Genomic DNA, 27203 nt, shown 5'->3' on the forward strand with positions numbered 1-27203 from the left:
CAACGAACTAACTTACGGTTCCTTAGAAAAATTAGCCCATGAGCTGCAATTCATAGAAAGCTTGGCTTGCCTTGAAACATCCCTCATCAATCATCATATAACAACAAAGCCGACACTTTGTCAGTGCTATATTAGTCTTTTTATGCATTATTTCAGGGATATTTTAGACATTGTATCACGTGTGCACGATAAATACTTTATCTATTACCGTTTAATACATGGTATATCAATGTTCCAATAAAGTAAATGGAACATGTGAAAGTCTTCCTATAATATATTATAGGAAGATGTTGACCTATGTTATTATACTTGCTTGGAATATGATATTTCAACTTTTATAATCATTTAGATTTAAATATTAAATAATATATGTGGTTAAGATTCATTGAATAAAAATACTGTGTACGTTAATCATAGAAACTCTACGAAAAATCTGCAACGGTTCCTTCTCTTTTTCAGTTTGGAATGGATGAAAATATCTAATCTACCCACTTTAAATTGTTGCATTGTATACAATGATATTTGTCAACTGTCAAGCCATGTTTTTTTCTCACAACAAATAAAAGCTATTTTTTTTCCGGTATTCAGCTGAACTCAGTTCATAGTGGGATTTTGTTTTTAATTGAGTGAAGGGACAATTAATTTTTAAATATTTTGATTTTAGATTAATTAATTTTTTTAAATATTAATTTAGTTTTATAGAATAATAAATAATAGACATATTATATTTTTTTATTAATTTATCAATTAAAATTTAATAGTGATATTTATATATACTGTTAATTATTTTAATGTATCTATCTATGAAAGATATAGTTATATAGATAATAATTTTGGAGTAAAATTTCACTTATTTTAATAAAATTTGTAATAAATAAACATGAGTTGATAAAAAAATATATAAAAACTCAAAAGATAATAAATATTTCACTGTCCAAAATTATATCGTTTTCATACTCATGTGACAGTAGCGAAACATATACGGTAAATAACGAAATACATGAACAATTATATATTTTATTTTGTACTATTCATTGACAAAATGACATATATATCCACCATTTGTTATATTGAAGGACCTAATTAGTACTTTCTTTTTCTATAAAAATTAATTAATTCAAAGTTAACATTTTTGAGAATCTAATTGTCCCTGTCAAGGTAGTCAGAATCGCGTGTAAACTCGTGGAAACGCACGATTATACGCTTCTACTTCATCTTCCCGTTGCGCTTCTGCTTCTCGTCTAGAACCAGGCTGCTCCCTGTGAAATCGCTGTTGAAGATCGCAGAGTCGCCGAAATCGTCGCTTCTGCTGCGTGGTTGCGTTTCAGGTTGAAGAAGTTCTTTTTCTTGGCCCTGAGCCCCTGATTGCAGCCCAACCCAACCTAACTCAATGACCCAATCTAAATTGAAGACCATGGAAGAGGAGCCCTAGCAGAGTAACGTAACAGTCTCTAATCTCTTAATCTCCCTCACTTTTACAGTTTATCTCCAATTCTCCATGGCCAAAATTTCAAATTTTCACCTCTCTGAACTCTGAAGTCTCAATCTCTGACTCTATCTCTCTTTCCTTCTGAAATTTGAATTTCGTGCAACTGGAAACCCCAATTTGGAGCATCGCCGACTCGCCGTAAGGTTTGCCGCTTGTGTTATTGACTCAGACTGGTGGTGGTTGGACTGCATGAGGCCGTGAGCATCACTTTGTGATTGCAACTTGCGAGACTTTCTGGCTCTGCCTCTCTGTCTCTGGCTCTTGCTGCTAGTTCATCAGGTAAGTTAAGAGTTAAGACATCTTTAATCTTCATCCTCTTCAATCTTATTTTAATTAGGAAAAAAAGATAAATGATATAGAGGCATAGGGATGGAGTTGATTACAGGGTATGGTAGTGTCAAACATTTGTTCAAGAGCTTTAACCAATTCATGATAACCGTCATGAACTTAAAGATTGAGTTTAATCTCTGAGCATTGTGTCTTAATTTATTATGCCCAATAATGTTTAACACAAAATGTATTGAGATAGTAGTTCTCAAATTATGAATAATAATTATCTTGATTCTTGACACTTTAATTAAGCTAACTAGCTAAGTGTTCCTCTGCTATATATATGAGTTTAATTACCTTGAGACTTGAGTGAATTTATTAGAAATTCAGAAAAAGCTGTAGTAGAATCTGTAAACAACATAGACTTCTCTATTCACAGAAAAAGAAGCTGCAATTGGTGGCATGTGCATCAATATATTATCCTTTATCTGAAACCAGCCATTAATCTTCTTTAGCAAACCTTATAAACATTCCTAAAAGGTAGATATAACAAATATGATATATAGAAAAAGCATATCACTTCCTCACTCTAGTAAGATAATTGAACGCTACTTCTGTGGTTCTATGTTAATATATGACAAAATTTCATCCTAATTTGTGTTAAAAGTACAAGCAATGTACCTAACTAATTAGACTAATTAGGCCAATTTTTGTGTTTTCTAAAAAAATTAAAAAGAAAGTAACTGCCACTAGAAATCTGACCTACATGCTACATGATTGTAAAATTATATGGACATATATTATATTATAGGAAACAGCACCTACCAACCAACCAATAATAAGAATGTCCATTTTCAATTCAAGGAATTTATAGCTACCAATTTCACACCACAGAATTCTGCATAATTAAAGACATTACTCTTTAAAGTAATACCAGGTAAGTGAAATGTCAGAAGTCACAAATTCAGTTAGAGACCATAACTTTCATAGCATTAGTTCAGTGTATTATGGAGGACAAGACAGAGAACTTTGCATATCTCAACTCTCAACCAACTCAATCTATTAACCTATTTTTGATAAGATTTGTTAACCATTAATTAATCTTGTTTACTGTCCTGTACTTTTGAATTTCTTATCTCTCTTATTTTGGTGTATATATGTTTGTATAAATAAGGGACATTAGATCATGTGCCTGTTGTATAATAATTAACCACATAGATAAATATTTAAATTTGATTTGATTCAGGATTTTAATTCATCACCCATTAGCACATACATATTTTATGATTGGTTGAATTAGATATCCAAGTGATGCTTATATAATCTTTGTTCTCTATCAGATAAAATAAACTATAACAATAATTAAATAAGTGCTGAGTTATAAAATTCTATCACGATTAATTAAACCTTTGGACTTATGTTGATTTACCTCAAGATCTAAGGCATGTATGTGGTGGTGTTCTCACTTGAATAAACTCTGAGAAGAATAAGATGGCTGGCTTTATTACTTTTCACAACTCAGAAGCCTTGCTTGTGTTATTATTGTACTTCCATTCCAACTGATGCATTTCAATGATTTGCTTATACCAAGTTGCTGAATTGTAACGTGTTCGATCTTCAATTCTTCACCATAAGCAACTATGACAGTACTAATAGTTGTGTAGCAATAAGCACTACTACACTATATTGGTGTAGGATTTGTATGCAATAATATTTATTGAAAAAGGCTATCTATCTATGTATCTATATAACGCATAAAATTAAATTGTATGTGTACATTCATTATTTGAGCTTTATGGTTTTGTTGCAATAATATTTATTTCATGCATGTTATAACTATCTATATCTTAATCAATTCATTATTTGTCACCTATATTATCCCAATAATTTTATAACTATCTATATCTCTGAATTGTTGTTGTGAACTTGTGGCATTGAATATAATTCTTGAATTTTTGTTAAATTGTTAAATTTTTGCTATGATATTGAATTGATTCATTGAATATTTACTGTTTTTATTTTTTTCTGAACAGGAATGGCATCGACTCAAGCTAATGCAAGTGAAAATCCGACTAACATTCCAGCTTCTCAATCAGGAAGTACAGCTGGAATTACTAGTAAAAAAAAAGTTTCTAAGAATGCTCTTGGAAGTAGAACTGATGTAGGATGGGAGCACGGGATATCTGTTGGAGAAGATGGAAAGAAGATACAATGTAAATACTGTCATAAAATTTTTTCAGGAGGAGTTTATAGATTGAAACACCATTTAGCAGAAACTCAAAAAGATGTTGGGGTTGTACAGCTGTTAGTGATGAAGTTAAGAAGCAAATGTGGGATGTTGTGAGTGGGTTGCAAGTGAATTTGATGAAGAAAACAAGCATGGGTAGGGCAAGCCCAGGGGAAACTACTAAAGAAGTTGACACTATCGGTGAAAAAAGAAAGGGAAAAGAACTAGATGGCAACATATTCAAGAAAACACGCATTAGTACTCAAACAACAATCAACAATATATTTAAGAAGAATTTGAGAGAGGAAGTATGTTTAGAGATTAGTACTTTTTTCTACAAGAATGGCATCCCCTTTAATGTTTCAAGGAGCGAAGAATATAGTAGAATGTTTGAGAAAGCTATAAGATATGGACAAGGATTCAAGCCACCATCCTACCATGAATTAAGGGTGCCTCTTTTGAAGAAACACGTGGAGCTTGTTCAACAATCACTAGAGGGACATAGAGCATATTGGAAGCAGGTTGGTTGCACAATAATGACTAATGGTTGGACAGATAAGAGAAGACGGACCATCCTAAATTTTTTGGTTAATAGTCCTAAAGGGACTATTTTTCTAAAATCTATTGATGCCTCTCATATTACTAAGACAGCTGATAAAATCTTTAAAATGATTGATGATGTGGTTGAAGAGGTTGGTGAAGAAAATGTCATCCAAGTTGTCACCGACAATGCGGCTAACTACAAAGCTGCAGGAGAAATGCTAATGAAAAAGAGGAAAAAGTTGTTTTGGACGCCTTGTGCAGCACATTGCATTGATTTAATGTTAGAAGACTTGAAAAAAAAAAGTAACACTTCACAAGGACACAATTTACAAAGGTAGAAAGATTACTACTTACATATATGCTAGAACTGCTCTTATTGCACTACTACACATCCACACTAAGGGGAAAGATTTGGTGAGGCCGGGTATGACCCATTTTGTAACTTCTTAGCTTACTTTGGGATGTCTCAATGACAACAAAAGTTCCTTAATAAGAATGTTTCTTTCTAATCAATGGATTTCTAGTAAATTTGCAAAGACAAAAGATAGAAAGATAATTGCAAGTGTGGTGTTAGATAAGGTGTTTTGGAAAGAAGTGGTAATTTACTTGAAGGCTGCCTACCCTCTTCTTCATGTGTTTCGTATGGTGGATTCAGAAGAAAAGCCGGCAATGGGATTTATTTATGAAGAAATGACAAGTGCAAAGGAGAAAATACGAGATGCATTTCAAGGAATTGAGACAAAGTAAAGTGTCTAATTATTTTATTTTTTAATTATTTTATTTTTTTAATTAATGCAATTCTAAAAATATTGTTTATTTTGTAAATAATTTATTAATTTTTTTTATGTTTTAGTTATATACCTATTTGGGATATTATTGATGCAAGATGGGGCAACCAACTTCATAGGCCATTGCATGCTGCAAGCTATTATTTGAATCCTCAAATTCATTATAGCTCTGGTTTTAAAATTGCTTATGAGCTTAAGAAGCAGTTTTATGCTTGTATGGAAAGGATGACAGGAAATCCAGATTTAATCACTAAGATGGATGTTCAACTTGAAGATTTTAAGACTCAAAAGGAGTTTTTTGGTAGTAAAATAGCTCAAAATGCAATTTATACTAAAACTCCAGTTCAATGGTGGGATTCTTATGGAGATCAGCATCCAGAGCTCCAACAATTTGCAATTCGTGTCTTGAATTTGACATGTAGTTCATCTGGATGTGAACGTAATTGGAGCGTTTTTGAGATGGTTAGTAATTAAATATAAGTTGCATTTTACTTTTATAAATTTGGTTGTTAATTCTTCAATTCTATCTTGTTGTTTGACTAATATTTTTTATCTACTTTTGAAAGGTTCACACAAAAAGGAGAAACCGTTTAAAAGCTAAAACCATGAATGATGTTGTGTTTGTGATTACAAACTCAAGATTAGCAAAGAAAAAACAAACTAGAAGAAGTCTTGATTATGACTATAGTCTTGATGAGTTGGACTCTGATCAAGAGTGGATTGTTGCTGACGAAGATGGAGAAGAAGAAGATTTAGATGCTCTAATTCCATATCCTAATTTAAATGATGAAGCAAGTGGTAATAGAGTTGTTGGTGCCTGTAAGGATCCTTTGACAATTCCTTATCTTGATGATGATGAGTTTGAAGAACTTCTCCAAGGACCTCTTCCTCCTGCTCCTGATAATGATGAAGATGGTAATGCAGAAGTTTGTGAAACTAGTGAAGATTTTATGACTGATGAAGAATAAAATGATTATTAAATAACTTGTTTAGATTTTAGTTAATTAGTTGTTTATTCTAGTAGTTTGGTTAGTTTATTTGCTACTTGAATTTATTTTAGTGTCGTATGAACTTGTGAGTTGTGAATTTGTGTTTTGATTTGTGAATTTGTGTTGAATTGTGACTTTTGACTTGTTATGGTATATATATATTAGTTATAATTCTATGGGTAATTTAATTTATTTGAGATTTATTTTATTTTCTGTAAAATTAGTTTTTGCTATTAAATTTTTTTAATTTTTATAATTTACGAGTCATATTTACGTTCCGTCTTAGGGTTCAACGAATTACGATTTTGAGTTAACTTAACGAGTCGAGGTAAAAACTACGAGTTCACTACCTTGGTCCCCTGTACTTTTTTTAATTTTTAATTTTTTTTAATTAACCTTTTAGATGCATGTGTTATAATGAATTTTATGAGATTGAAAGCTTATTAAAAAATATACAAAATAATGTTAAAATTCTTAATTTTGGTTTATTTTTAATTTTATCTAAATTTATCTAATTTGTGTAAAATTTTAAAATTTATTATTTTATATATAATTTTCATATTTCATTGACAAAATAACGAAATATATATATATTTAAAACTTTAGTCATATTTTCATTATTTTGTAACTTTATGTATGAAAAAGGTAAATAATTTACTTAAATATTTCATTTCTATATACCTGAAATATCACAAACTGAATCAAATTAAATAAAATCGAAAGAAAGAAAAAATCATTTCGGTTCTCATTACAAAAAAATTGCATTCCTATGTTAAATGTATTTTTTTTATTTTTTATTTTCAACTGAGTCATTTTTCAAACATTACATCAAATAGCTTAAATTGATTATTTTACCTTTTAGAATTAAATTAATTGAGTCATCCATTTTATCTTACAAATCTCACTCCTTTCTTATAACTTTTATTTATTATTAAAACCTTTTCATAAGCTTATTAAAACTATTTCCAATATATATCAAGTGTTTAATACATGTTTTTTATTTTCATTTTTAGCATATTTTTTTTCTTTTTTCGAATAACGGATCTATCTTAATTAAAGTGTGTATTTAAGATTAATAATTAAGGAATATTCTTTCTAGAATTTGTTGATTTGTTAATTTTCTTTTATGTATTATAATTTATATATATGTGTATACACGCGTGTGTGTAAATAAAGATTATAGAAAATAAAGTTGTTAAACTCTCAAGTTAATTCTTAAATACTTAGTTACAAATTTATGAATTTAAATAAATAAAATAAGTAAACCTAATAACTTAAATTTGAAATAAATTCAAGTCAATTCGAGTAAGTTCAGTAAATTCGTATAACTTGTATAAAATTAATAATCCTTGTGTATACTATTTTAAATTTATTTTGGTCCCTTAAGTATTAAAATATGTAATTTTGAAAAAAAAATAAAAATTAAAGATATAATATCTATATCTAATAAATTTTAGTTTCTAACATCACATATTTGTAATTTATTCAAAGATTTTAGATAGAGAAAAAATATTTAATAAAGTAAGATGAGATTTTATTATTGTGTTTGCTTAATTGATACGAGAAAAGTAAAATTAGAAAAAACTTAAAATTGTTTTATAGAAAAATCTCTCTCTCTCTCTATATATATATATATATATATAAAAGTGAAAGAATTTGAATGCTTCAAGTGTTCTTAAAAATAAAATCAAATTATTTAAGATACAAAATTTCAATTTATACCTATAAATAAAATAAAAAAAAAGTATAAGTAGGAGATTTTAATTCTTCTTTTTATTTAATTCATTTAAGATTATCAGAAAAAAAAATCACAAAACAATTACCACATATTGATAACATGTATCAAAAGTAATAAAATAATTTATAATGATTTCTTTTATATATTTAATTTATTCAAACAAAATAGATTAGATATAATACTTGAAAGACTTTTTTTTGGGTCATAATACTTGAGAGACTATAATTATTAGAACTAAAAACATGTTGTCCCCCGATTATACAAAAATACTATCATAGCGAGGCCTAAATTTGCCATTAATGCCTTGATCGATGAATTTTTTAGTTAAACGAATTTTACAAAATTCGAATCATCAATACTTATTTAAGTAGATGATATGAGTTAATCACTCAATCAATTTAAATTAATTATTATAATTCTAAGACTAAAATTTATTGTTGATAGTTAATGAATTTTTTATTGACTAAGAAAAATTTAAATTATACTCAATATCTATTTTACTAAACTCTAAGAACTTAGGTGCTCAAAAATCAATAGTAAATATTTTGTTAATTAATTACCATAATATATACTTACACATCAAAGGAAATTCTAATATTGGATTTCTCGTAAAAATATTCTATTGATAATATATGATAATTATAACTATAAATAGTTACTGTTATGAATCAAGTTAATGTTCATATCTTTTTATATATATAATTTAATAAATAAGATATATTAATTTTTGTTCAACAAAATTATTTATATATACGTAGAGATTTGCATTATTAATATCCTTTTTTAATAATTTTACACTTAAGAATAATTTATATTACATTATAAAATATTTATTTTTCAAAAATATTATTATATTAATTCATTCGTTGAATGATACATATAATAATAACAATGAATTGTTTAACACATAATAGGTTAAATTATGGTCATATTATTAATAATAAATTTTACATTGTTAATATTATTAATAAAAAATATTTATTAAAAATTAATAAAATATTAAATTAAGAAAGACATTAATATTTATTAAAATATTGTTAATTAATATTTTTGGGTGAAAGACATGCAGTTAAATTAAAAAAGATATATTTATGTCTAAATAAATAAATATAAAAAAAATTGATTTGTAAATAGATGATAAATATTCATCAAGTAAAAAAAAAAAAAAATTCATGATGACAATAATATATTTCAAAATTTCATCTTATAATTAGGGAGAAACTGCCCAACATACTTAAAAACGACAACGTTTCTTAGTCACATTATATTATTATTGTAATGGCTGGCTTCCAAATTCTAATTCAACTACCCAAATTTGACTTTTCAATGCTATTTTAGAGGTAATTTTAGTAATTTTAAGCCTTACTTTAAGACAAATTGCAACTCACAACTTACCCGTACTAAGTAACATCATATTCCATTGTCGTACACAGTATATGGGATAATTTTTCTATATTATATTATATTGCATAAATATATCTGAACTTTAGTGTTATATATATATATATATAATTTACAAAACATTGAAGGAGGAGAGTGCATAAAATTTTACTGCGATAGATGACATTACAGTCGCTACATACAGACACCGATACAATGCTCCAAAATAATAATAATAATAATAATAATAATAATAATAATGATGAAATTTATTTAGTAAAAATAAAATTAAATGAAAAATAAAAGTAAACTTTTAAAAAGAATGCACATTATATATGATATCTTTAATTATTTTATTGTTAAAAAAAAATCTTCGCTCTATATTAAAAAATGTAACACTCTTCACGATACCATAATTCTAATGATAATTGTTGAGAAACATGTTGTTTCAACAATGGCAGCCAATATTTTGAACTATAGCAACCATCGGATATTCATTTTCTTCATTGGCATCTTTTAGAGATAAGCAGAAAGAAAGAAAGAAGAGTTAGATACAAATTCAATTCATCCAGCTAATCACAATAACTCCTCTTGAGCGTTTGCAATCTTCATCATCATCAACTACCATCGCTGCCTGCCAAATCCATTCAAGGTCGTATTTCATGAACAAATTCAACAACTGACTTACAGCTAACATCACCGATTCTTCTAATTTTTTTTTGGGGGTCTGGATTTTTTTTTGGTTGGTGGATTGGATAACCCCAATCCTAGGTACCCTAATGAATTGAACAACTCCTAATCCTAAGTACACAATACACACCCACACATTTCTCACATATTTACTAATTTTTTCTCCTCAGTTGCAGTTGATAGGACTCGAACTCGAGACCTTTGAGATGGGGAGGAAGCGAAATGCCGTGTGAGTTATGGCTGATTGGCGCAGTTCTGGATTCTTCTATTTCTTGTCTCGATGTTTTTGTTTCTATTTCGTGTCACAAATGATATTATCCTTCAAGTAACATGAAAAACAACAAGCTGCCCAAAAGTTTGGCGGCCCACCCAATTGTAAGGTTAGTCCTATGAAATGAACAAATGTCCATGGGCTTTACCCCGTTTCAATAAAAAAAATAGCCCATCATGTGAATATTTTTTTACAAAATGTCCATCAACATTTCTTTTTAATCCTTCATTATTTCATTACTCCACGCTGCATGCATTGTGCATAAGTCATAACAAGCTAAGGCTACTTCACAAGACTTATGATGAATGCATTGCTTTGCATCCAAGTAAAAAGCTTCTTTGCCTTTGTGTCATTTATTGTATACAAGAAGAAAAAGTAGCAAACAATCACTTGATGCTGTCACCTTTAATTTGGAACTATGCATACTCATTTAAACACAACAAGCAAGCTAACAACTCTTAATAAATAATATCGTATATCAAATCTATTATACATGAATAATGAATTGAAAATATATACTTGAGTGTCATATAAGAAATTAAGCTAATCTTATGAACAGAATTTTGGCAAGTAATAAACAGCAGCATTGCTCAAACTCAAAGTATGATTTTCTGTCTTCTTTAGACTTGCCAATTGGGTCCCACTATTATGTATTCCTTCATCACCATCATACAATATTGTTCTCTTTTCAGCATCCTCTTTCACATCAATGATAATGTTCTTGAAGCTTTTGAGAAACATGGAGTCAAAGAAGCTTTTCAAGTGATCATTTTCCTGCAGCAGGCTTTTCATTCGGCTTTGTCTATTTACATTTAATCTTGGTTTTGTTTCTAAAGGAAATGCCAGATTTCTACTAAGATGTCTCACAGCTTCAGCTGACAACTTTTCATGCTTCAATGTGGAACATATTCTCATCTTTTCATGATCACTTATTCCTGCATGAACCTATGGATTGTATCAGCAAAAGCCTTTAATTAATCATCAAAGTGAATTCAACCAGGAACAACATCTTAATGAACACAATTCAAGCAAAAACTAAAGTACCTTTAGATAAATATCCATGGCAATGTATAATTGATCATGAGATTCCCTTGCAGCATCTGGAACCACTCTAATCAATGCTTCAAATTCACAAGGTTTGAGATGGAGATCAGGAGCAACTTCTAGTAGGAACAAATGCAACATTTTCACAACTCTCTTAAGCCGATTATTGGAAGTTAACTCGGCACTACCTCCAAAGAAGAATGTATGCATCACCCTTAGGACAAAATCAACATCATATGCATGATTCATTCCATTTGGAGATGGAAGAATCAGATAATCAATTGTTGCTTGATCCAGCAGAGCACCTATGAGTTTTTCTATCTCATTTCTGCAGCATCTGCTTATCTTCAAGCTAGTTGCAATTCGATTAAGATCGAATAAATCCTTGCATGGAATCGACCGAACTTGGAGCATGGAAAGAAGATTGATCACAACCTTTGTTGTCTCAATCTTCTCTGCTTCTGCAGCATCACCAAGAGAATTTGATTTGTGATAGTAGAATAGAAACTTTGAAACAATGGCATGATCAAAATCATGAGATATCATTGCCCTTATGACCTTGTCCACCAAACCAATCTTCAAGAACACAAGATCTTCAAACCACCATGATGATGAATCAACAGAAGAGCAGTTACTATTATTGATGCTGCTACTATCACAGGAAAATTGGAAGCTGGATCTATCAGAAGAACATGCAAATGGACTTGCAATAATTCTTGGAAAAGCAACCCTCTCTATCAATTGATCCACAATCATCCTTTCAACAATTGCTGAATATGAATAACTCTTGGAACAGAATAGGCCTTGGCATTGTTTCAATGCTTCAAGAAGCTCACACCAAGTCCAGAACCGAATCCCTTGAAGAAATTTCTCAACATGAGGCTTCAAGCTTGGTGCTTCCATAGATTCAATCTCCAAGAAATCAGCAGCAGAACATAGAAGTGCTACATTTGTTGGAGATAATAGCTCCATGCTCATGCTACTGCTAGTGCTATAACAATAGCAGAGCCGCGCCACGAGCTCAAAACCATGTGAACCTCCCGGGAAGTCATTGAATATAAGTTTGAGTCTCACTTTTTCTCCCACCAGATTGCCAAATAAGTTGCTAAATTTACGGCAAAAAGTTGTAAGAATATTCTGCAGTAATTTATGAAGAAAGTAAAGATATCCTGAGTGTGAAAGCAGCAAATAACTATTAATTAAAGTAACACATTACATTAAAGAAGAGAATAAGATACTTCTTACATACATCAACATGATTAGAGGACACTATCTTCTAACTAACCCATCATGGAATTAATTAGTTAAATAGTTCACTAGAAGAAATGGTACAAGTGAATGAGTGTGCTGATGATCATGGAGTTTCATGCTTGATAAAAGGGAAATTATTGGTATTCTGCACTTTGTGGAATCCATAATTAGATGACATGATGCAATGTAATGCTATAAGAGTGTCTACTAGGCATGCAAAAATACTAAAATAGTAGTAATAATAGAGAGAAAAAGAAGAGCTTCAAATCACCTTGTTTATCATGAAAGTTTCCTCTCCATTGATATCAACTTCAACATCACAGCAAGCTTCCAACTCCATGTTTGTTCCACAGGCTAAAGTGATTAGTAATTTCAAAGAAGCTAAGCATGCAAGTGGTGATGAGAATTGAAATAAATTTGTGGGGGCTTGAAAGGCTATAATATAATATAATATAATCAGAAAGGAAACTTGGTGGGAACATGTATGTAAAAAGGATCATCAGTTACTGTAGAAAGAGAAGAATGATGTTGGTGGATACTAGAAAAAACATGTATACACTTTCTCTCTACATTTGCCAAATTCCTTAACACAACAAATCTTCATATTAAAAGACTTGAATTTCAATTTTAATTTCAAACTAGCTAGAGTCAGAATTAGACCTTTTCTTGTATGAATTGAACGAGTCATATTCATTATGTCTAAGTACCATATATAAATATCTAACAGTAATTAGTTTATCCTTTCATTGATTTTCTAGCCACAAATTAAATAAAGAAAGAGACATATTGGTTGAGTGTGACTATGCTCATTACTCGTGGTTATTAATAATAATTAATTATCATAGAAAATCATAATTGAATCTGACCAATGTATTTACTTTGACTGAAATAGCATTGCACCTCACTTTTTGCCGTTACTCATGCCACCGATTTTTTTTTTTTTTTTTTACTTTTAGCAGTTTGGCTTGCTGGATTATTTCAGTTGACAATGGATCCCACTACCAAAAGAATGTTAAAAATTTTGATTTTTTTTTTTTTCGTGAAACCAGGTTCAATATCAAATCACATTGACGAATTGGTATTGACTTGTAAGGCAATTTTGGTAGAACACTAATAATGGTCAATTATGTGTAATCATTTGAATACTGTGTTTATTTGTTTGGCATTGTTTGGCATTAGATTAAAGTATGTCTAAAATCTTAATTTACTATGAATATTTTATTATAGAAATACTTATAAGAGAATGTGAATTAAAATGTGAATTACACCCTCCATCAAATAGAGATAATTCTTTCCATAGTGGACGAATATTTATAGCTTAATGACCTTTTTTAACGTCATAAATGACAATAATAACCTCACGTGGGTCATGGCTATTGAAATCACACCTGTCTCTAATATCATTATTGTCACCATCAATATTATGATGATGATGTTAACACCCTCACCACTCCACTCAACTTTTGAGTAACACCATACATGTACTCTAATTAATATTCTCGGTATATTAATGAATGATATGCCATATTTTCTTATGACAATAAAAGATGGTTCGTACTTATCCTCATTCTTTTTTATTTCATGACAAGCATATTTCAAAAAGTGCAGACCCACCTACTCCATCAGCTGCCATAAAATAAGGTTGATCATAGGAATATATATTACTTAATTAGTACTCAACTGCAGAAAAACTAGCAATGAGAAATTTTGTTTGAAATTTTAAGTCCCTAATCATGACATCCATATCATCACCCAAATCCCAAGAAAAGAGCAAGCTGGTGAAACTCAAACCAACAATTTTCCTGATATAATCATGGTTTCATTGCTTACTTACTCTTCCTCCTCCTCAATTTCTTATAGGCAAAGGAGAGACGATAGTTTCTTGGGAAGCAAATGATAGAAAATGAAAGTAAAACAAAGGTTACTGTAACTACTAACTAGTGCCATTGCAAGTTTGAAGCAAGCGGTTCCATTCTTTCCCTCATGTTTGTGAATGAGGAGAAAACAATGCTTGTGTCTTCCAAATTTCCACCAAACAACCAAGGCACTTAATAACCATTGATCTGAGGTCTCGGGGTAGGAGTAGGACCAACAAGCCGTGAAAAGGGAACTTGTGTCCGGCCATTGTTTGAACCCCTTTGGCCAGAGAACCTATCATTTACTCTTGGATCTGATACTGATCTTGAGAATGCTTGTGCAAGATCAACCGCCGAAGCTGCTTTACCGTGGCTCATACTGCCAGTTTCCGCAGATGATTTTGGCTCCTCTGCTGGCTTACGCCATGTCTTTGGTGAAGGTGGTCTCTCCGCAACCTGCTGCTTGTCTACCTCTTGCACATTTCGCCGGTTATCACTGCGCCAATTCCTCCTCTGCGCCTGTGAATTAACTCTCTCAGCCTCTACCCTTTGTTCTTTCCTCTCAGGTTTTTTGCCAGTCCATCGATCATAAGGAGCTGGAGCACCCTCATTTTTTTCCGCATAGCGATCAGGAAGTTTCTTGGTCCTTGGAGTAGGATGTTCAGTCCTTTGGACAACACAATATATTAGCAATAGTTGAATTCAAGTAATCAAGTTTAACTACCATGAAGATAGCTGAATTGTACATAGAGAAAGGAGCCAAAGTCAATACCTATTTGAATGCTCAACCCCCACATCCAAATTGTTGATCACAACGTCATCAACCCCTCGCTCCTTCAGAACCTGAGGAAACAATCAGATACATTATCAAGCTAAAAGCATGGATGAAGTGGAGAAAAATCTTTTGTAATGATTGGCAGCACATGATACATTTTAATTCTAACTGGAATGCAGGAAATAAATAAATGAAACAACTTACCAGTTCTCTTGGACGGGCACCACCAAATAAAGCATTCCTAAAAATTTCCATAAGATGTTCCATTATTAGAGAAGAAGCCCAATAAATAAGCAAATAAACTAACTGAAAGTATTCCATATTGTTTCAATTGAGCATTAAAAGTATTGAAAAGGTGAAATAGTACTATTTCACAAAGTTCAACATGGTAATTCCTTTGTATGAGCTTTTAAGTTAAACAAGAATGGAAGTAAGACCCCTTCAAGTAAAATTCACATTGTACTCCCAAACTATCACGTATACCACATAACATTGGATGAACAACCCAAAATTAATTACACACAAAAAAAAAATTAACTACCTAAAGTCTCTTATCATAGGTAGTTTTGTAACAGTGGTCGGTATTTTGTATTTGTAAGAGTTGAGCTATGTGTACGTAAGCATAAGAAGAAGTATAAAACATCAGTGCTTTCTCTTCCCACAATATTAAACATATATTAAGCCACACAATAGCTTATTGGCTTACAGCAGAAGCACTAGAACGAGAACTAGATTGATTTCCCAAGAGTTCACTAAGATTGTAATTTCTAAGGGTAAACAAAGAATTTAGTGAGTAGTGCCAAATCTTTCTACAGATGTCTTCTTTTGCTGCTTTCACACAGCCAAAACAAATCATGTATGTTAAACGGGTAAAGTCAATATGAAGATTTCTGCTTATACTTGTTTGACTTCACTAAACTTTAAGATTGATTGTCCCAATATATCACGGTTTGTATTCTCACATGTGAAGGTCAGTATAGTACCCACCACATCTTTTCTTTTGGATATAAGTCATATAACCATTCTCTTTTCCCTTTAAGTAAATAAGTTTTCAGGATAAAACCATTAGTGTGCACACCCGTAATCCCATTAGCAGAGAGGTTACTTCCATTAATAGATCAGCATAGGCCAAAGCGGCCTTATCATTGAGCAAAGGCTTTTATATAGGGAATGAACAAAACCAAAGCTTTTATATTATCAAAATTGGGCATATAACATGAGTACATGACTGTGATTCATTGCACTAACAAGATCTGTGCCTACCAAATGAAACTAATCAATATAATGGCTACACTATTGAGTTATTTCATCACCTCATTATTTATTTTCAGTTAATGAATCCCATCAAATCTTTCATACTCAAACAAGTGCTCCATGATTGCATTCAACATGTATTCTATGTTGATTTATAAAGCACAAGAGGCATCTTAGGGTTCCAAATGCACCCAGATATGAGCCTTAGGTATACCAACCAAAATAAACTGAAGACTTATATGTTTAAGCAAATAGATCCTGAATTATTTAATTCAGGAGAGATCATGAAAACTTTGCCAAATATTAAAACCCAAATCATTTTCAAATTTTAAAATCAAATGACAGCAATGCTCATTCAATCAAAAGCCTGTAAAGACTAAAAATAATTGTTTATAAGCAAGTTTTTGCTATGTTTCGGAGACAACACAATGTGCACATAGATAATCCAAACAGTTAATTTCCTAACTCATTCACACTAACTTATGCAACTAACCTCTCTCTTTCAGTGTTTCCTTCCAGGTGATGCTCAAGGAGCTGTGAGCGAGGCTTCAGATTCAGCTTCGGGCGTTGTCCTGCCTCCTTACCATTCCCAGTTCCATCAAAGACAGGTTTCGTGGAATTGCCTTGGCCATGCACCTGATTACCAATTTCAACAAAAGGTAGAATCATTAACAAACCAATATCCCTATCAAGAAGCCAATAAAAACCAAGTAAGTTGAACATGAATAAACACCTGCCCATGATCCGGATAAGAAGGTTCCGAGCTCTCAGATGCCTTTGCTCTCGGCAACAACTTCAACTTAGGTCGCTCAGATACTTCAGAAGGCATAGGGTGCTGCAACTCAGAGGCACCGAGTTTGGTAAAGCTTCGCGGCACCTGAACCCCATCGGCATCATGATGAACTGAAGCCACACTTCTTGGCCTTACATCAGAGTATTTGGAACCCACAAACTCATTCCTTCCACCACCACTCACCTGATCATCATCAATGGATAAAACCCTATCAGCATGCCTTGCCAGCACTGCATCACTATAATGCTCCTTCTCACCATCATCACCATTCACATGAACACGAGGGCCATTGGATTGCCACGTGGCAGCAGAACTCATGACCTTGTCAAGGGCACTGGCATGAACCAACTTGGAAACAGCATTAGGAGAAGACCAAGCACTTGTTGTGGTCGTTGTTGAACTGTTGTGTGCAGTGACGGTTCTTCGTGGAGCTGAGACAGCATCCAAGGGCTTGCGCTCATCCTCATCGAAATTCCTACCAATACTATGAGCAGAATGAGTGAAAAATGGGGTCTTTTCATCGAAAGGCTTCGTGGGTGGTAGCGTGTGCGGTCGAGAACGGTTTCCCCAAGATGAAGTTCGCTCATACCCTGAACGATCTGAAGGTCTCATGTTTCTGCCATAAATAAATATATTAAAAAAAAAGCAAAAACTAAATTTTTGAAAGATAAAAAGTAGGAGAAAGCATAGATCTCGAATCGTGAGACGAATGATTGGTAGGGAAGCAGAAAAGAACACCCATTTGAGAAAAGAATATAAATTTGAAAAAAGAAAAGCGAGGGTAAGGAGTAGTTACAGGGAGGGGGCGGAAGGGAGAGGAAGATCAGAGGGAATAGAACCGCCATGGAAGTCCTTGAGAGTCATGGTGTTGCCGCTAACTTTCTTCTTCGACATTATTGGGTTTGTCTCTCGTTCCTTCGCAGTTGGGTGTGTGTGTGTCTCTCTCTCTCTCAGATGGAAATGAAAGAAAGAAAGAACGAAAGAAAGAAAGAAAGAAAGAAAGAAGGAACACCGCAACTCAGGTCAGGACTCAGCAGAGGACACTCTCTGTCGCTCTCGCTCTCAATTTCAATTCTCACTTTGTTGGGTTCGCTGCCTTTCTAGTTTCTACTACACTTTTTTCCGGCCCGATACTGCCTTGGGCTCACTTGAATCATTCTTCCAAAATCATTTTCATATAATGTGTTTTATTTACAAATTTATTTCATAATGCAAGGGTTATTTTTAAAAAGAGATTACAAATGGGACCAATGTAAAAGTAAATAAAAGGTTTAAGGTTTTTTTTTATGTTTTCAATGATATATTAGACTTGTCAATATATGTAAATCAATATATATTAATATATAAAAAAAAGAGTATAAACAAAACTAAAGAAACATTTACAATAAATTTAAAAAAAAATTGTACATAATTTATAATAGTAGCTTATCATTCTATTGAACATAGATAACATAAACGTTATCAAAAACTAAATAGCCAATTTTTATATAAAGTCAATTGAACTAGAGTGAATTGTACCGGGTCAAATAATTTGGATTTGTCTGTGACTAATTAGGGTTGGTGGGAGATCGATAATGAACACACAGGACTATATTTTATTATTTTTTTAATAAGTATTGTATTGAGCTGTAACTTTGAGCAGATGCAAATGCAATAGGAAAATAAATTGGACAGGAATATCAACGGCTGCTGCGGGGTGATAGGTACATGTGTTTGGCTTTGGATTGGATGGAATTGGTTCCTCTTTGTAGTTTAATGGAACACAAGAACCTCCGTGGCACCATATAACAGGGATTCCTCCTTTACCAATCTAAGACTCTTCTTTGTAGCTATCATTCATTGCTATGTTTAATTTTGGAATGAACTCTTGTATAAATTTCAGAGTTTACATGATTTTATGATGTGATGATGTGATCAGCTTTATTATTCATATTTGATTTTTTTTTTTTTTAAAAGTGACAACAAGTGTAGAACACATTATGATAATATTTAATCAATAATACAAATGACTATGTAAAATATTCACATCAAATGATTTCTTTTCATTTGCTTATACATTAATTCCAGGCCAGTTGTCTTATCCTCCCTAATTGTGGCCAACTTTTAGCCACCCTAATGGTCTTATCCAGTACATACTCGTCTTTCATGAGATTATAGTCATGATTTTAAAGGGGGGAAAAAGGGATTACCCAGTATTATATCTGTTTTAATTCACATAAAGGCGGAGATTATTTATCAGCATGTTTAATAAGTTGAACACAATCCTTGGTAATGCTGAAGCAAATTTGCAATAGTCAAAACACCCATCTATTCTTAGTTCTTACCCTACCCTTGATAACTATCATAACAATACTACAATAGGCCCTTTTACCCCCCTGAATCGCTTGCCTAAGGTTGTATTAAGGGAAGTGTAGGGCTTTCAAGTTTCAACCTCCCTGCAGGATCAAAATCTTATTTTGGTTGTGCAATAATATTCCTGCAAATAATCTTGGCAGGTTCTATTGTTTAGCATCAGAGTATTACCACGGTTTGGGCACAGGAAATAGATATCAGCACAAGTAAAAAAGTAAAAGTAGCAATCGATTAGTATCAGCATTGAAAGAATCATACAAAGTTTTCCACCTCAACAATACTAGATACATGATAAAGGCTCTTACTGAAATATGAACCGACCTTATCAGATAGAATGAGAAATCAGGTTTAGAATCAGCCAGTCATGAACATTGGGTAGGCTCAACTTCATTTGGCTACTACAGTACACTGCTTAAAAATGTATATTTTATGTACTAATAATAAGCAACCAACATTAACATAATTGCATCCAAAAAAATTGCTTTCTACACGTATTGTACATCTTGCTTCACAAACAGAGGTTAACAAATAACAATATGTATACAAATCTTCGGTTCATCTATACCTGCTGTCACAGGAAAAAGAATGCCTTGTAATTGTGTTGCAATATCAAAAAAGAATGCCTTATAACTGTGTCCGCAATATCACAGAAGCTTGAGTTTACGCCTGGCCATGAAATCCTTAACATGTTCCATTTGGCAAGTAACTTTCGCATCTCCACTCAATCCAGAACAGGAATCTCCTGCCCCTAAAGTAATAGCAAAGTAAAGATAAACGGTGCAGAGGATAACAAGTAGACCGAGGGCAACCAAGAGGAAGCGATGCCTCTTGACAAGCGTCGACCAACTGCCTAGTTCATCCTTTGGCCTCCGGAAAGATGCAGATCTACGAGGAGACATAATAGATTCAAGTACCAAGCCTTCTAGAGGAATCTTCTTTGGCCTGCCTGAGTCTGTACAGGATAGACAAATGCCAGTCAGGTTGTGATTCAATTAAAATTATTGTGTAAAGAAGTATTATGAGTTTTTGAGAATTCAATCATGCAATCCATCCACCCTCTCCCTCTATCTACACTATCATGCAAATATTTTTTACTTCCCATAAAAGGTAGAGGGGCTAAGTTTTCCGCTAACAGTTCAATTTTTATGGGTGCATAAATATCATTTTCTTCCCCGACAAACAAAACGGCTTAAGCTAGGAAGGGCAAGCAATACAAAGTATAACACCAACCACTTAGACTCGACAATGCTCAACGCACTAGATCCCTACCATGTAAATTAAAACCTCTCGAGGAAAAACAGTGGGAAAACACACAAGAGAGTAACTAAAAAGATAGTCAGATATCCCAATCAGAACCTATGCAGAAACATTGAATTCCACAAAATGTGTTTCTCAGAAGTCAGAATCTAATCTTTCAACAACAAAAAGACTAAATGCCATTTGCATCATCAACATCAACATGATAACAGAACATCAAGCCATAAAGTACTCACTCATTTTGTAATCGGCGTAGAGGAAGCGGATGCTGAAACTGAAAGCAGAGAGAGTTGCTAATTGCAAAACCTAAAAGTTACACAAATATCAGCATAAATGACTCAAATGCATAATGATAATGCTGAAACTAATTTCTATAATTTATAGCACCTTTGGATGAACACAATGCATCAGAAAATACAGTGGGAAGAAAAGATCAAGTAATTTCCAAACAACACAATTAAAGAAAAAGGAAATGACTATCCATTGGAAAAATCACTGCATTTTCTAATCAGTAGCTACCAAATCTTTGATCAAAAGGGCAAAACTCCCTAAAAAAAAAATCAAGAACGTTCCTTTTAAAATGAAACATCAGCATCATCTGCAATAAGTAATGAGAAATGAGGATCTAAGGTGATAGAAGAAATGACAAAAAGTTCAGCTTGTGATTCGTATGGATCACAAGCTCTCCCATTTCTAAAGGATACTTCAAACAGTAACATCAAAATAAATTGTTAATTGAAGAATTGGCTAAGCATTCTTGAGCAGCTAAGAATAATTGCAAGAGAAGTAATAATTGAAGAGTCACATTGTGGATCCAATACAATGAAACAATGCAGTGTAAGGAAGAGTGCATCGTAATAGGGAAAAAAAATTGAATCTGAAGAATGAATTATTTGTAAGAAAGGCAAAAAAGAGAAGAAGATACATACCGAGCCGTAACGTTGGAAGGGAAAGACGGAGAAGAGAAGGGAAAAAAAAATGAAAAGAAAAGTTAAAGAAAGGGATTTAGGGATTAGGATTATATTTGCGTGCGTCTTGCCGCGAGTCTAGCTCAGAAGATTTATTTAGTTAAGAAGATTACCACTATTAATTCTAGATTCTCACCTTAATTGCCTCATTAGTATTCCATTAATACACAATTTAGAGAGACACAGATACATGCCCTTTCGCACCTTTCTAGAGCCGTTCACCTTATACGCGTAAACAAGGCCCCAACTTGTAATATCTTAATATTAAAAGCTATAATAATAATAATAATAATAATAATAATAATAATAATAATAATAATAATAATAATAATAATATGCAATGAATATTGAAGATACCAACTTGGATCGGTCAAATTATTTACACACTCTAAATAAATATTAAAAAATTTAAATCTTGTTTTTTATTTTATGTATATAATAATCTAAAAGAACTCAAATTAAAAAAAATGCAATGAAATAATTTAAAAGTTTTACAAATTATATACATGAAATTCTTAAATTTTCGGGTATAAAACAATCTCTGTCTTAAACTTTTAGAAGAAACAAACTTTCTATATAAAATAGATAATTTAGGGAGAGAAAAAAAATAAAAATGCTAAAAATATAATAATTTAAAATTATCTTATTTAATTTAATATCTATAATATTATATATAATATATAAAATTATATATTTATTATATTTAATTTATATATTTATTTTAGAGATAATTAATAATATAAAATAAAATTACTTTGATTGACCAGATTTAAAGCCAGAGTGAAGTCTTCCAACTTTGATTGTTTGTTGTTTGTAGATCTTCAACCGCAATGCGGATGCTTCTTCTGTAGTTTTTCAGATTTAATCTTTCACCATTTTTCTGTACTCTTCAAAGGAAGCAAGTGTTCTTGGCACGTTCTGCACTTTTAAGATACAATCTATCTGTCGTGACGTGTTTTCGGAGTTAGCTGAGGTTGTTCCACATATTGTTTCTATAATCTGCCTTCATGAATCTTCTTCAAGTTCAATAACTGCATAATAGTATACATTTGGATTGTGGATGAACTATATTCTGAAGCCATAATAACATTTTCACCACATTAAGTAATACCAGTAAAAACTTTGCTTCTTTTTCTTTCTTGCAATGAATAGATGAAAATCATTTAGAGTTGGTTAAAATAAATCATCAGCAGCAATTAGTTGAACAGCAGTGGCAACTGCTATCTTGTTTTTAGTCTCTCACCGAATATGCAAGTAGGTTTGAATGGTTAATCAGGGCATGAAAATCAGAAACTTAGGAATCAATGAACCCTTTTGGTTTTGGATTGAAACTTAGTTGTTTTTCTTGCTGTTTTTTGCTTCCTTGGATCAAACCTTGTTTTGTTCTCTGTTGAGAACTACTTCCCCTTGGATCATGAACTTACTTTTGGTGTGGTTTGCACTGAAGTCTCTTCCTGAAAGACCAGAAAACCTCATGCATTCTGTGTTTCTATTTTCCTTATTCTCTCATAAAGATTCAACCTTCAAAATTATTTGACAGGAAAGTAAACAATCAAGGAATCCAATTACATAGTTCCTTCATATGCAAGTTCTTTTCTAAAATTTAACATGTCACATGACACACATTCCTAAATTTAAAGCCTAATAATGAATTAAGAATATCAGTCTACAATGCCTTATTCAACAACCTGCAAGAAATTTTATAGCAATTAAGACTATATATTGGCTTCTGATCTTTGAACAATCAAATAAAATATTCTTTGAGATTGAGATTGAATTGTTAGTAGAAAAAGAAAACTAGGACATCAAATAATAAAATAATGAATAAACAACTTTATGTTTCACTTTCACAATTCTCAGAAGATAACAAACTTATCATAAAAGCCAGAGGTCTATAAAAGAAAAAAAGTTTGCATACTTCAGACATTTTCTTTTGTTTTTGGTACAGAGACCTTTTCCTTCTTTAATTAATTAATTGAATAATACTGATTAGCATTAGTAACTCACTCAACTCTTTTGAGTCATGAAAAGTAAAAAAATTATGTATTAACCACATTCCTTGGTGATATCCGCACTCTTGAATTATTAGGAGCTGTAATTCATCCAAACAAAAGGAGAAAACACCATTTAATACATGCACCATGCTGGGGGGGAACACCATGAAAAAGATTGATTGGCTCTTTTAGTTAGAAGGGAAGCAATAATCTCAAAATCTTCTTTTTAATATGCCTCATTTTAAACATGTAACTACTTAAAAGTGTGTTATGTACTTATGTCTATGTCTCATATTCATTATGAAAGGATAATCATCCTCCCTATATGAACATCATAGAAATTCCATTTCATCATGAATCACTATTAAGGTAAGGAAAATCCAAAAATGCTCTTTTTACGAAAATCCAATGTTACAAGTGCTAATTTTTTTATTCATCTTTTGAGTAAAGAATAGGATCTCTTATTCTGTATGCCTTATGTAATTGTATCCTCTTCTTGATAATGACCCCAGGTACTTACATTCCTGATACAAGTGACATGTATAAGGTATTGTACCACTTATAAGTAATCAAGAAAGAAAAAGAGGAGCTGCCATTTAACATATACAACGGATCTATATCATGTTTCTCTTGAATTAAATATATAAATTTACAAATGTGTTCCTTTCCTGTCTCTGAGAGAGAGAGAGAGAGAGAGAGAGACTTTGGTTCCAAGTAAAAGTAGAGGTTCTTTAGGAATACTTGTTGGTAGCCTTACTTCCAAAGCACATATAAATGTCCCTTCTTTTGCTTCTGATACTGTGCTTACCGTGCCCCTCATGGAAGGAATATTGGAAAGGGAAGACAAAAGAAGAATAAAGTAATAATATGTAAGGGACAAATCAGCTTTCACCTGAACATCATAACTGGTTTTTGCTGTCATATATGATATGATATTCCATTCATATAAAGATGATATATAGAATAGAGGTTCACTATTAAACCAGGAGCTGTCACATTCTCTTCTCTTGAACTGACAATAACCTTTGTATCCGGGAACCATGACAAAGAACTATGGCTTCCTCATCTGCATACTTGTGATGGTCATGGATATTATAGCTGGCATACTTGGAATTCAAGCAGAAATAGCGCAGAATAAGGTACAGTACAGTATACTAGTACGTGTTTGAAAGAACATACATGAGATGAACAGGCTTTGTTTAAACCCTTTTGAAATGAAAACAGGAAGAGCACATGAAGGTGGGGGTATTTGAATGTAGAGTTCCAAGCTATCAAGCCTTCAAGTTAGGATTAGCAGCCACAGTTCTGTTGGCCCTGGCTCATGTAATTGCTAACTTGCTTGGTGGCTGCATTTGTGTGTGGAGCAGAGATCAATACACAAAAGCCACTGCCAACAGACAATTAGCCGTGGCTTTTCTAATTTTCTCATGGTATGTTCCAAAAGTGGAGTTTAGTTTAGTACATGGATTTGTTGTGTTCCAATTTTCTAATTTTCTGTGTTGTGTTGGTTGCAGGATGATATTAGCAGTTGCATTCTCGATGCTGATAATAGGCACATTAGCCAACTCAAGATCAAAGCAATCTTGCAATATATTGAACCATCGGCTGCTATCCATTGGAGGCGTTCTATGCTTCATCCATGGATTATTCGTTGTTCCTTATTACGTTTCTGCCACTGCCACAAGAAGGGAAGAATCCAAGAGGCTAGAACAACCCCGGCCCATCCCAGGACACACGTAAATTAATCATATATACAACGTAACATTCAAATTGATACATAAAAAATGTACGATTATTACTCCAACTTTTTTTTATTCGTTTTCTCTATACATGTAGCAGAGTGAAATTGTCAAGTTAACATGACCCTTACGGGTTTCTAGGCTTTGATGCAAAAATCATTAGAAAGAAAGTTGTATTTGGTAATTGTGATGCTTCAATAGAAAAAAGAAGCATACATCTCAGCATGTACTATTTCATGAATGGAATTATTGTGCACGCTTCACGTGTAACTCAAATTCAGCCATTTTCAATTCTTTCCGGCTCTCCTCTAACATAGCACTGAATGTCATCCGAATCCACTCTTGGTACCTCCATCTCATCTTTTGCTTCAGCTGCGGCATTCTTCAATGGATCAGAACCAGTGTTGGAGATGAAGTTGTTGTTCAGATGAAGAGTGTTGTTGATGATCGTCGTCGGAACTTGAAGTGGAAGAAGCGGAAGCCGGGTGGTCCAAGGGAGGGGGGCGTTTGGGCTTCGGCGCCATTGCACTTCTGCTTATTCAAAACAGAGTTAAGCCCTACTTTAGTCCTTGAGGTTCGCTAGTTGCTATTGCTTATCCCAACCTTATTAGTGACGTGGCTTAATTCTTGTCATATTAAGTCATCCATGTTTTAGCGCTAACATTCGTATTAGAATTTCACCGCACTAAAACATTGCACTCTTTTGATTTTTGATCACTTCGTCTTCATTTTTACTGAACTTCAGACCAAAAAAAAATTCTCTCTTCCATGGATCAAATGAAGTACAAATTGACGGATATTGAGTTCTTGTGGCCACATTTTGTTTATTATAAACTGTGTATACGTTGGAAATAGATTTTTTCAATTTTTTTTTACATTTAAGGGAATAAAATGTGATCTTACCATTAATTTTATAAGTAAAACTAAAAATAAATATGAGAGAGAATAATAAAAGATGAGATTAAACAATTGACACAATTCAATTTTTTTTATGGAAGAGGATCCACTCCCGTATACATTATACATGTGCGTGGAAGTTAAAAACGGATTTAATAATTCTTTGACTGCTAGAAATTGTGTGTACGAATGTCACTAAATTAATTAACATATTGTACTAATGGTATATACAAACTTCGAATGATGCAGATAAAGGTATTGATGGAAATAATGTTTCATGATGAAAAAAAAAATTTAAAAAGATGAGAGAGAGACTATTAGAAGAAAAAAAGATTGGAAACAACATTCTCTTATTTAAGTCATTTAGGTCTACTAGCCATTAACATATCCAACCTGACAAGGATTAAGGGTTGCTTTGAAAAGTTTTAAAAGTAATTTTTTTTAGTTTTTAACTTATGAAAAGTAATAGTATTAATATTTTACATAATTTTTAAAATCAAAGTGCGGCTTTCTAAGAAGCTATTTAGTAGCTTATAGAGAAGTTAAAAAAAAAACTTCTCTCATAATACTGCTATTTTTTATCACATTTTTATAAAATAAATACTTTTAAAATTAAAAATTCAAATACAAAATAACTT

The 27203-nt window shown here is 32.2% G+C and overlaps 4 protein-coding genes across 5 annotated transcripts; 2 read left to right on the forward strand and 2 right to left on the reverse strand.

Moving 5' to 3' along the window:
* Positions 1-1099: 1099 nt before the first annotated feature.
* LOC112783310 (uncharacterized) lies at positions 1100-6485 on the forward strand. The gene is made up of 4 exons (XM_029296357.2): positions 1100-1768; positions 3793-5272; positions 5383-5779; positions 5884-6485. Exons 2-4 carry the CDS (start codon positions 5025-5027, stop codon positions 6283-6285), a joined length of 1047 nt encoding a protein of 348 aa, XP_029152190.1. The 5' UTR covers positions 1100-1768; positions 3793-5024; the 3' UTR covers positions 6286-6485.
* A 4304-nt stretch (positions 6486-10789) lies between these two features.
* Positions 10790-13368, reverse strand: LOC112785117 (BTB/POZ domain-containing protein At3g22104). Of its 2 annotated transcripts, none has more exons than XM_025828554.3 (3): positions 12952-13368; positions 11430-12566; positions 10790-11320 (listed from the first exon to the last, which is right to left on the reverse strand). In XM_025828554.3, exons 1-3 carry the CDS (start codon positions 13018-13020, stop codon positions 11315-11317), a joined length of 1212 nt encoding a protein of 403 aa, XP_025684339.1. In that variant the 5' UTR covers positions 13021-13368; the 3' UTR covers positions 10790-11314. The 2 variants fall into 2 exon arrangements, with proteins under 2 accessions (XP_025684339.1, XP_025684338.1); XM_025828553.3 differs by having other exon boundaries at positions 10790-11330; positions 12952-13361.
* Positions 13369-14322: 954 nt separating this feature from the next.
* On the reverse strand, positions 14323-18853 carry LOC112785118 (uncharacterized). Its single transcript, XM_025828555.3, has 6 exons — positions 18155-18853; positions 17299-17974; positions 17059-17201; positions 15516-15552; positions 15309-15379; positions 14323-15203 (listed from the first exon to the last, which is right to left on the reverse strand). Exons 1-6 carry the CDS (start codon positions 18250-18252, stop codon positions 14729-14731), a joined length of 1500 nt encoding a protein of 499 aa, XP_025684340.1. The 5' UTR covers positions 18253-18853; the 3' UTR covers positions 14323-14728.
* A 5008-nt stretch (positions 18854-23861) lies between these two features.
* LOC112782243 (protein DESIGUAL 2) lies at positions 23862-25944 on the forward strand. The gene is made up of 3 exons (XM_025824590.3): positions 23862-25068; positions 25154-25359; positions 25444-25944. The coding sequence occupies exons 1-3, from the start codon at positions 24970-24972 to the stop codon at positions 25667-25669; spliced, it is 531 nt and encodes a 176-aa protein (XP_025680375.1). The 5' UTR covers positions 23862-24969; the 3' UTR covers positions 25670-25944.
* Positions 25945-27203: the final 1259 nt, after the last annotated feature.

Source organism: Arachis hypogaea, chromosome 20, assembly GCF_003086295.3.
Source record: "Arachis hypogaea cultivar Tifrunner chromosome 20, arahy.Tifrunner.gnm2.J5K5, whole genome shotgun sequence".
NCBI lineage: Eukaryota > Viridiplantae > Streptophyta > Magnoliopsida > Fabales > Fabaceae > Arachis > Arachis hypogaea.